Source organism: Myxocyprinus asiaticus, chromosome 34 (assembly GCF_019703515.2).
Source record: "Myxocyprinus asiaticus isolate MX2 ecotype Aquarium Trade chromosome 34, UBuf_Myxa_2, whole genome shotgun sequence".
Classification (NCBI taxonomy): domain Eukaryota; kingdom Metazoa; phylum Chordata; class Actinopteri; order Cypriniformes; family Catostomidae; genus Myxocyprinus; species Myxocyprinus asiaticus.
In genome coordinates this window covers 4,790,600-4,803,011 of record NC_059377.1, presented here as the reverse complement: position 1 = coordinate 4,803,011, position 12,412 = coordinate 4,790,600, and the positions used below count along the sequence as shown (strand labels likewise).

Genomic DNA, 12,412 nt, shown 5'->3' with positions numbered 1-12,412 from the left:
AGGGTCTGTGTCGAGGTAGAATTGAGACATGGAAGTACTCGTCCTTCAGGTCTACTGCCGCGAACCAATCTTGATGCCGGATGGTGGAGGGTGGTCGGTGGTCGTGATGACGGCCGTGCACACCGGGTATGTGACCCAGGGAATAAGGAAACTGCTCTTTTTCTGAACTCTTGGTTCTAATGGCATGAAGCCGGAACGGCGCCTGTTCGTGGAGGCAGCTCGCACTGCTCTCCGTGCGGAAAGTTTAGATAAGAGAACATATGAGCAGTCGTAGAGAGCTGTTTCATATTTTTAAAAAGCCGGAGCAGCCAGTTTGCTGAAGCAACTTCACGCTATAAACAGCTTCGGGCGAATGGAGCATAGAAAGAAAGACAGGGTAAAAAATATTACACTTAACGTGGTAGCCGTCAATACTGCTAAAAACAAAAGAGCTGCTGTGGCAGCTTCTGTTGAATAATGAGATTGTTTGGATGGAGGAGCTGTTCTGGTGGAGCCGAATGCTTTGTGGGGCGTTGCATCCGATGATTCGACTGCCTGGGTCTGTTCATGGGCAATGGGCGGGGCCGAATGCCAGAAAGACTCTAATGTCAGGAGAGTTGTCACAGAAAGCAGGTAAGCAGCGGCTTATATACTCCTGCTCGTGGGCTGTGATTTGTCAGATTAAAATTAACATGCTCCTCCCAAACCTCTGTTAATTAACTCCATTTGAGGTATCTCTCTCAATCACCATTACATTACATTCATGCCCACAAAAAACAAACAAAAAAAAAACAAATCACAGAGCATTGAAAATTCTGACATATTCATTTTATATGATATATTTAAAGTGTGAACTAATATTTCTGTGTATTTTCATATATGCAGCCAGCTCTGACATTATAAAGATCTCATTATTTTACATTACAAGCTATTATGATGTCATCTTACCATAAGTTTCTGAGACCCAGTGAAAAAAGTTTTATGATTTCCCTTTTTTAAATGTCAATATAGTGTCTGGTGCATAAAATACATATGATAAAAATTGTTTATTGAAAAAAGAATATGTTATTCATATTGTATTTGATGTGCTGAATTGAACTGTGGTACATTTCAATCCATATTTATAGAGCAAGGAGAGGAAGTTGTCATGGCCAAACTCTCAAACATTTGGTATCTCTGAAAAGCCCAATAAGTCCTCTGATAATACCCCAAGATTTACCACTGTAGCATGTATGGGCTAAGAAAAACTTAAATAATACATAAAAATTAATTGCTTGGCCTCAGGAGGATAATGACTTTTAAAGACTAATGTACTGTATCAAACATGATACATAAAAAATAAAATAAAATAAAATAAAAAAAAAAATTGTCATTTTTTATAGTTTGTCTATAGTACTATAGTTTAGTACTAATGGTACTAAATATTTCTGACAATTCTTTCATATGTGAGGCTTTAAATGGTTAATGCAAGAATTTACCCAAGAATGGGTTCAGTAAATTTTCACAATTTATTCTCACACTCAATTTAGTAATAGTCAGAATAATGCAAGAATAGTTTCAAGAAAATGTTGCAAATAAATTCACCCACTCAATTCAATGTGACAGTTTACATATAGTTGAAGTCAGAAGTCTAAATACACCTTAGCCAAATACATTTAAACTCAGTTTTTCACAATTCCTGACATTTAATCATAGAAAACATTCCCTGTCTTAGATCAGTTTGGATCATTACTTTATTTTAAGAATTTGAAATGTCAGAATAATAATAGAGAGAATGATTTATTTCAGCTTTTATTTCTTTCATCACATTCCCTGTCTTAGATCAGTTTGGATCATTACTTTATTTTAAGAATGTGAGATGTCAGAATAATAGTAGAGAGAATGATTTATTTCAGCTTTTCTTTCATCACATTCCCAGTGGGTCAAAAGTTTACATACACTGTTAGGATTTGGTAGCATTGCCTTTAAATAGTTTAACTTGAGTCAAACATTTTGTGTAGCCTTCCACAAGCTTCTCACAATAAGCTGCTGGAATTTTGGTCCATTCCTCCAGACAGAACTGGTGTAACTGAGTCAGGTTTGTAGGCCTCCTTGCTCGCACATGCTTTTTCAGTTCTGCCCACAAATTTTCTATCAGATTGAGGTCAGGGCTTTGTGATGGCCACTCCAATACCTTGACTTTGTTGTCCTTAAGCCATTTTGCCACAACACTGGAGGTATGCTTGGGGTCATTGTCCATTTGGAAGACCCATTTGCGACCGAGCTTTAACTTCCTGGCTGATGTCTTGAGATGTTGCTTCAATATATCCACGTAAATTTCCTTCCTCAAGATGCCATCTATTTTGTGAAGTGCACCAGTCCCTCCTTGAGCAAAGCATCCCCAAAACATGATGCTGCCACCCCCATGCTTCACAGTTGCGGTGGTGTTCTTTGGCTTGCAAGCCTCACCCTTTTTGCTCCAAACGTAACAATGGTCATTATGGTCAAACAGTTCAATTTTTGTTTCATTAGACCAGAGGACATTTCTCCAAAAAGTAAGATCTTTGTCCCCATGTGCACTTGCAAACTGTAGTCTGGCTTTTTTATGGCAGTTTTGGAGCAGTGGCTTCTTCCTTGCTGAGCAACCTTTCAGGTTATGTCGATATAGGACTCGTTTTACTGTGGATATAGATATTTGTCTACCTGTTTCCTCCAGTATCTTCACAAGGTCCTTTGCTGTTGTTCTGGGATTGATTTGCACTTTTTGCACCAAATTACGTTAATTTCTAGGAGACAGAATGCATCTCCTTCCTGAGCGGTATGATGGCTGTGTGGTCCCGTGGTGTTTATACTTGCTTACTATTGTTTGTACAAATGAATGTGGTACCTTCAAGCATTTGGAAATTGCTCCCAAGGATGAACCAGACTTTTTTTTCTGAGGTCTTGGCTGATTTCTTTTGAATTTCCCATGATGTCAAGCAAAGAGGTACTTTTGTGTGTAATATACATCCACAGGTACACCTCCAATTCAGTACACCTCCTATCAGAAGCTAATTGGCTAATTGTCTAAAGGCTTCAACATCATTTGAACAACATTTTCTAGAATTTTCCAAGCTGCTTAGTGTTTCCAGTTAACTTAGTGTATGTAAACTTCTGACCCACTGGAATTGTGATATAGTCAATTAAAAGTGAAACAATCTGTCTGTAAACAATTGTTGGAAAAATGACTCGTGTCATGCACAAAGTAGATGTCCTAAACGACTTGCCAAAACTATAGTTTGCTCATATGAAATCTGTGGAGTGGTTAAAAAATGAGTTTTAATGACTTCAACCTAAGTGTATGAAAACTTCTGACTTTAACTGTAGTTTCAATACATTTTCACAACAAAATATTATGTTCAATGCAATAATTTATGTAAGAATTGTTACAACAAATTCCCTATACATAAGAATTGTTTCCATAACTTTTCACAGTAGATTCTATAATTCAATTCGAAGAGACAAGTAACTAAAGAATGGTTTTAATTAACTGCCACAAAAAAATTATTAATACAAAAGTAAGGTTTTAATACATTTTGTGTATTTAATTCAAGAATGATTTAAGTAATTATTTACACAAAAATTTGCAACCTGGTCTCATACATTAACTAAATTTTTTGTAATGGCTTGTTGTATGTATCGCAGCAATTTCTTTGTGGAATGAACACTAGAGGCGCTACAACAACAATAACTTCTATTCACTTTCACACAAATCATGAATAAAACAATCAGATTATCAGTTCATGTACACATAGCTTTTGCCCTGTTCCTCACACAATGCTATCTTATGACATCTTTACACTTTTACTAAAGCGCATGACTTGTAAGGTGATACATTTTAAAATTTGCATTACATAATCAACTGCATTTATAAGTTTGTGATCTAATTGCACAGTAGCTCAACTGATAGAGCATTGCACTTGTGCAAAGGACAGGGGTACAAATGCTGAAGAGCATGCATGTCGACATGTGAGTCGAAAGTGCCATAAAAGCACCACAAAATGGCATGGATGTTTCGGCAGTTGTGTTTTTCGTCTCACATTTGCTTTTTCTGATACTATCGATTAGGTTTAGGTTTAAAGGTTAGGGTAGGGAGGTAGGTTTTATTGGTTTAAAACTCGATAGAGCATTAACCTTAAAAACCTCATCTGTTTGGGAGAAAATGTAACAAGATTTTTTACCATGGAACTCATGATAAAAAATGTCGCCAGAGTAGTGTAATTTTAATTACATGAGGTTCAATTTTTTTTTTTGCTCATGTTTCATCAATGATGCCTACCACCCAGCATTAACTCATATGAATCTCTAGTGTTTATTAATCTGGTTTCTCTTACCCAGGCTGAGTTGGACTGGTTGAGTTGGTTAAGCATGATGATGGAGGTGCAGCTGTAGTCAAACACGAGTCTCCAGAAGTCTGCGGTGGTGGTAGGCAGGGGGTGTGGGGTCACCACAAATGCATCTGGCTGCAGAAAGCTGTCCATCAGTGCCGCATTTATGTAGTTGCTGCCGTCTCCCTCGGTGGACACCAGAAATGCGAGGGTGCGGTCAGGCGGCAGCACGTCCATGCTCCGGTTCTTCTCACGGTTCCGCGGCAACAGAGAGACACTACACTCCTCCACGTCCAGGTGAGGGGTGACGGAGTTTAATGTCTAAAACAAACATAAGAAAAAGAGACATGTGCAATGAGATGATTAAAGGAGGCAGTGAAACAATGTAGACAACAGCCAGATGTGAGAATAATAACCAACAAAGAGAAAATGGAAGAAGAGCAAAATGCTGTGAAAGGAAAAATCACATCAAGAAAAAAGAGAATGAAATAGAATGTTCTAAAACATAAACATAAATGTTCTGAAACATGGACCAGAAGCAGGTGACACACAGACAGACAAAAAGACATACAGACAGGTAGACAGGCAAATAACAGACAGGCAGACAGGTTGATAGACAGACAAACAGACAGATAGAAATGTAGATAGACAGATAAATAGACAGCAAAACAAACTGACAGGTAGATATACAGACAGACCAGCAGAAAGACAGGTAAACAGATGGACAGACAGATAGACAGCTATATAGACATGCAGACAGACAGACAAGTAGATAGACACAGACAAACAGAAGCAGGCAGGCAGGCAGGTAGATAGATAGATAGATAGATAGATAGATAGATAGATATAGGCAGATAGATAGATAGATAGACAGACTGACAGGTAGATAAACATAAACAGAGAAGTAGACAGATAGACAGGTAAACAGACAGACAGACAAACAGGTTGATAGACAAACATATAGACAGGTAAATAGACAGACAGATGTGTAGACAGACATGTTAATAGACACAGACAGACAAAGACAAACAGACATGTAAATAGACAGGTAGATAGACAGACAGATGTGTAGACAGACATGTAGACAGACATGTTAATAGACACAGACAGACAGACAGGTAGATAGATGGGTAGATATAGATATATAGGCAGACAGACAGAGACAAACAGACAGATAGACAGGCATATAACAGACAGCTGCCAGAGTGCTAGAACCAAGAAATATGATCATATTAGCTGAATTTTATCGTCGTTACATTGGCTAGCTGTTCAATTTTTTTATTAATTTTAAAATTCTGTTAACTACATACAAAGCTTTGAATGTTCTAGCTCCACAGTACTTAAGTGACCTTCTGACATGCTATATTCCATCACATTCATTACAATCACAAAACTCTGGTCTGTTAATAGTTCCTAGAATATCAAAATCCACAAAAGGAGGTAGATCCTTTTCCTATTTGGCTCCTAATCTATGGAATAGTCTCCCTAACACTGTTCAGGATGCAGACACACTCACTCAGTTTAAGTCTAGACTAAAGACTCATCTATTTAGCCAGGCATACATCTAATTTATCCTTCAACTCACAATTAGGCTGCTTTAGTTAGGTCTGCCGGAACCAGAAACATCCATCATGCTCTATTAATCTGCATATAATTGAATGGCATCTACGCTAATATTATTCTATTTGTTTCACTGTCTCAACCTCGGGATTCATATCCCGAAGTTATCAGAGCTGGCCAGATCCACCTCAATTCCTGCTTGGTGTCGGACTCCACTGCTCTGTGTCTCTAAATGCAGCTGGTGCCAGCCAGACATCACTTCAGTCTATTACGATGGACTTCAGGGGATGAACTGATGCCAACTACAACCATAAGACATGGGATACTTCAATTGACCATTGCCTGAACCTTGGACTTAGGATAGACCTCACCAAAATGTACTGCTGGTTGAACTGCAAAGCACCTCATCTCTGCCTGCATCACCTTTGTCTAATGATAGACTACATTCTTATAATGGAATACATAGATTTTCAATTATTTGCCAACAAAAGCCTTCATCAGCCAACTAACAAAGGACAATTGCATCTATGTGAACTTCTGCAGTTAATCCAGGATGGACTTCATTAATCATTAATCTTACAGTTCATACAAAATCTTTGTTTAAACACTGACTCATAACACTTACTTAGTTTACTAATTTTAAACCATGACCTGCACTGCACATAAATAACTAATATTGGCATTATATTCATATTGTTTAGCCAGAGGGGAACTGGCCCCCACAGTGAGTCTGGCCCCCACAGTGAGTCTGGCCCCCACAGTGAGTTATTTTTCTCCATTAACCAACATCTTATGGAGTTTTGTGTTCCTTGCCACAGTCGCCTTCAGCTTGCTCACTGGGGTTCTAAATACAATTATTATATAATTATTTAATTACTTATTTTTATACACAATTTACAGTCATATTTAATCAAACTACACAATGATCACTCTAAGACTTTATAGATATTACAGTTTCATTTTCTGTTAATGCAGGATTTTCTGTAAAGCTGCTTTGAAACGATGTGTATGGTGAAAAGTGCTATACAAATAAAAATGACTTGACAAGTTGATAGACACAGACAAAGACAAACAGATACAAAGGTAGACAGATAAACAGTGAAACAAACTGACACGTAGATAGACAGGTAAATAGCCAGACAGATCAGCAGATGGACAGGTACACAGACAGACAGACAGACAGCTATATAGACATGTAGACAGACAGACAAGTAGACAGACAGACTGACAAACAGACAGATAGATAGACACAGACAGACAGACAGACATGTAGATAGACACAGACAAACATAGACAGACAGACACAGGGTTTAAGACTTAAGACCTTTTTATGACCTGAACAAATAAAATGAAGACCATATCCCCATCAGAAACAAACCCAAACAATCTCAAAATAAATCATGTATCACAGACTCTTACTTAAACAGGTAAGGGCACATATTCAACAAGGACTTAATACTGTTTATCAGTAAAACAGGGTAGGATATATGCAAGTTTTAAATACTCAAGACATGTTTTCCACATATATCACATTAAAATTGGACCATTATATAAATAAATACAAATTAGAGGTCAACCAATATTGGATTTTGCTGATATGATAATGTGTTGAAAGACAGGCAATTAATCTGCCAGTAGTTTTTAAAATTAGTAGCCTATATTAAATATTCTTAGACTTCTTGTGATGGAGAGGTTACAAGAGTCCAAACTGAATTAAATTCCAGATGCAGCTTGTAATCAGAAAAAAATAAAAGAAAAAAGACTCACAGCACGGAACTTTGAACTTTAAAGGCTGAAATACGCCGGGGACTCTTAATTTGAAATTTTTGCACTTCACTTCTTCCAATTGCTCATTCAAAGTGCACTCCTACAATAATCTACAACGTGTTACAATATAAACAGTTAAAAGTAAACATTGTCATATTTCATCAACACTATATCATCATCATCAACAGTTGATCTTTAGTGATCGCTTGTCATAAATGTCCGATACAGCTTAATGATTGCGAACTGCTATGCAACAGCTGGAAACACTCACAAGCCCTCGCGTGCTTGGAGAAAATATTTAATGAGTAGTCATATTTTTACTCTGAAGGACGCAGCGAGTGCATTTATTTAATTAAATTGTATTCTTTTGAAGTTTGATTATCAGATTAGGTCATATCACGATTCCTTTCTTACCGCTCCCAAATTTAAGACCTCTTTAAATAAAAATTAAGAATTTTGTTGTATCATTTAAGATATTTAAGACTTTTTATGACCTTAAATTTTGGAAAACTGAATTTAAGACATTTCAAGACTTTTTAAGGATCCGCGAGAACCCTAAAACAGACAGACAGACAGACAGACAGGTAGATAGACCGGTAGATGTAGATATAGATATATTGGTAGACAGGTAGATAGACAAACAAAGAGACAAACAGGTAGATAGACAGCCAGACAGACAAATACTGGCGGCCAAAAGTTTGGAATAATGTACAGATTTTGCTGTTTCCGAAGGAAATTGGTACTTTAATTCACCAAAGTGGCATTCAACAGATCACAAAGTATAGTCAGGACATTACTGATGTAAAAAACAACACCATCACTAGTTGAAAAAAGTCATTTTTGATCAAATCTAGACAGCAGCCATCACTCCATCACCTTATCCTTGAGTAATCATGCTAAATTGATCATTTGGTACTAGAAAATCACTTGCCTTTTATATCAAACACAGTTGAAAGCTGTTTGGTTTGTTAACTGAAGCTTCACATTGTCTTTATGTTTGTTTTTGAGTTGCCACAGTATGCAATAGACTGGCATGTCTTAAGGTCAATATTAGGTCAAAAATAGCAAAAAAGAAAGAGCTTTCTTTAGAAACTCTTCAGTCAATCATTGTTTTGAGGAATGAAGGCTATACAATGCTTAAAATTGCCAAAAAATTCACGATTTCATACAAAGGTGTACACTACAGTCTTCAAAGACAAAGGACAACTGGCTCTAACAAGGACAGAAAGAGATGTGGAAGGCCAGTTGTACAACTAAACAAGAGGATAAGTACATCAGAGTCTCTAGTTTGAGAAATAGATGCCTCACATGTCCTCAGCTGACAGTTTCATTGAATTCTACCCGCTCAACACCAGTTTCATGTACAACAGTAAAGAGAAGACTCAGGGGTGCAGGCCTTATGGGAAGAATTGCAAAGAAAAAGCCACTTTTGAAACAGAAAAACAAGAAGAAAAGGTTAGATTGAGCAAAGAAACAGACAGTGGACAACAGATAATTGGAAAAGAGTGTTATGGATCTTAACCCCATTGAGCTTTTGTGGGATCAGCTAGACTGTAAGGTGTGAGAAGTGCCCGACAAGACAGCCACATCTATGGCAAGTGCTACAGGAAGCGTGGGGTGAAATGTCACCTGAGTATCTGGACAAACTGACAGCTAGAATGCCAAGGATCTGCAAAGCTGTCATTGCTGCACATGGAGGATTTTTTGATGAGAACTCTTTGAAGTAGTTTAAGGAACTAAACAAATTTCAAATTGTAATAGTAATTTTTCACATTATTAATGTCCTGACTATACATTGTGATCAGCTGAATGCCACTTTGGTGAATAAAAGTACCAATTTATTTCCATAAGAGCAAAATCTGTACATTATTCCAAACTTTTGGCTGCCAGCTTACATACAAACAGACAGGTAGATAGACAGATAAACAGATAGATAGAAAGCAGACAGATAGACAGGTAAACAGACAAACAAAAAGACAGGTAGATAGACAGGTAGATAGACAGATGTGTAGACAGACAAGTTGATAGACACAGACAAAGATAAACAGGCAAACAGACAGACAGATAGAAAGGTAGATAGATGGATAAAAAGCTTAACAAACTGACAGGTAGATACACAGACAGGTAGATAGACATGTAGATAGCCAGACAGACCGGCAGGCTGACAGGTAGACAGATATTTAGACAGACAGATAAATAGATAAATAGATAGATAGATAGATAGATAGATAGATAAATGCATATTAGAAACACACACACACACACACACACTTAGCAGAAGCAAAGAAATGACAGCTTAATGGCAGAAAATAAATTTAGTCTGGTTGCATATAAATAGGTATGTTATGAGTCTTTGAGGAGAATGAAATCAAACTGAGAATTATGCAGATTTTTAAACTTGATAGGTATAGTGCTTCAATCCTGATTGATTCTGACAGCACAAATGGGACATTACAATTATAATTATTAAGATTGCATTTGGCTGTGAAAGCTGTTATCAGCTGGACAGGGGCAGTTATACACTCAGGGCTCATCAGGTATGAAGCCACTAATAGCTTAATGTTAATAACACACATGCAGAGTTGAGAGGTGAGGGACATCTCATTAAATCCACAGTAAATGAACAAAAATAGACTGTACAGCTGGTTGACTTCAGCACAGTTTGAGCTGTGAGTTAGTATGCAGCACTTAACCTGAATGAAACACAATGACATTGCTGTGCATGTACCATAAGAAAGAATCTCGCAAAACCTATCAAGAACATGTCTGGGTTGTATTTTACACCAAAAAAAAAAGAAAAAAGAAAAAAGAAAAAAAAAGAAATAAGAAATTAAACTTGATGATGGGACCAACAAGAAATGAATTCATATGCAGCAACCAAGGACACATTTGGTCATACTCTGCTTTTCATATGCATTACATGTATATCTTCTGTCTGTGCTCCCTAATATTCCCAAAGACAATTTCAATGACATGCCATAATAAATGACACAATCACAGCTTATTTTCCACTAATATGTATCTAATATCCCTATATTTTCATGTTTTATCATTTGGGATTTGTGCTTCCTAACATAATTTGGGTAATGGATGTAAGCAATCAGATGTAGTCAATGTACTTGATCAGGTGACATCCGCAGTCTATTAGTGGTGTCCACAACATTAAACCCAGCTGTAATTATACTGTAATCAGAGGCAGTACTGCTGCATATTAACTTGCTAAAACAGTAATAAGCCATGTGCATGATTTTAAGTTGCCTCAGCTCATGGGTCAAAAAAGGGTCAATCCATTATATTTATGGGAAAAAAGTATGAGCTAATTTGCAGGAATGTAATCAGTGACTCTAGACAGGTTTCAGTGTTTGAAAGCTACTTTGAAACTGCAGCTTGAGTACTGTATATTCACAATATAGCTTGCCTTTGTGTGCCTTTTTGTTTTTATAAAACACAAGTTCATTAAAATGCTTTTTATGTAACAATAAACATCGCCTTTCCAACAGAAGATATTACCTACTCCATTATTTTGAGTCACATTGACTCAGAATCACATTTTGAGTTTTATGCACTAAAGCAAAATCAGCTTTCTACTGATATAATTTTATGTTTGTAAACTAAATCTATGAGGAGACATAATACTTTGAATGTTGGCCATCATAATATCTTGGATCTAAAGATTCCATGAACGCATTCATGTGGCACGGAATCGGTTTAATTCTCTGAAATGAGTTGCATCCACTCTGCATCTGTTGTTGCATCTCTGACAATGATGGTATTTAAATAATGCTGTCAGTAGATTCATTTTTTTAATCAGGATTATTTGCATAATTTTTAATAGTTAATCGCAGATTTTGAAAATGTTGAAATTTGACACCATATATACTTCTTTTCCTGTCAAAATGAATTTATTTCCATCTTAAGAAAGAAAACAAAGCAATATGTAGCAATATAATGCTTTATTAACATTTTCCAAACAAAGCCTTCCACAGTATAAAGATAGAAATGCACTAAAATAGCACCAATTCATGTAATATTAAACATTTCCCAAAGTCTAAGTTGGAGTTTGATTAATTGAAAGAACTAGTTTCCCCTTATAGGTAGCATATTCATTGCAATAGGCATTAAATCTCTTAAATTCTCATCATCCACAATATTAATCTGCCAGTAGACTGTGGCTATCTGCTTTCCTACAGCAATTGTGAAGCTGCATTCATGATTCGCTTTGAACTCCATGGGAAAAGTGCTTGCAGACAAAAATGTCTGCGTTTTGGTGATAGTTAAGACTTCATAAATGTGTGTGTGTGTGTGTGTGTGTGTGTGTGGGGGGGGGGGGGGGGTGTTGTTGGCTGGTGGGGGGGGGGGGGGGGTTTGTGGCGGGGGTTTGGCTTGTTAAAGTGCGAAAAGTAACACGTAAAAAAGATTGCAAATGTCATTTTTGTGATTTTTTTACATGCATCTATCAATATATTTTATTCTTTGTTATACTATTATATTTAAAAACATATTTTCCTTTGCCAAAATTCATTCCATAATAATGTGGCATAATAATGGCATAGCCCCATCCATGGGTGACAAAAGTTATTATTATTATTATTATTATTATTATTATTATTATGTTCTTGAGTATGTATAGCATTTATGTAACTATTAGCTAAAGCATTTTTAAAAGAGGTGTTTTTAGGCAATTCTTTTTTTTTTTTTTACCATTATTAGGGCATTGTTAGGGCATATTTTCTAACCATACAAAATATGACAATATGATG

At 36.6% G+C, this 12,412-nt stretch overlaps 1 protein-coding gene across 2 annotated transcripts in view; it reads right to left on the bottom strand.

The window, feature by feature from the left end:
- LOC127425690 (receptor-type tyrosine-protein phosphatase U-like) overlaps window positions 1–12,412 on the bottom strand; it is a 477,304-nt gene that overhangs the window by 15,838 nt on the left and 449,054 nt on the right. For both annotated transcript variants that reach the window (XM_051671910.1, XM_051671912.1), the window contains one exon: window positions 4,332–4,646. In XM_051671910.1, the coding sequence (XP_051527870.1) occupies window positions 4,332–4,646 (315 nt within the window). The remainder of the gene's footprint in view (window positions 1–4,331; window positions 4,647–12,412) is intronic.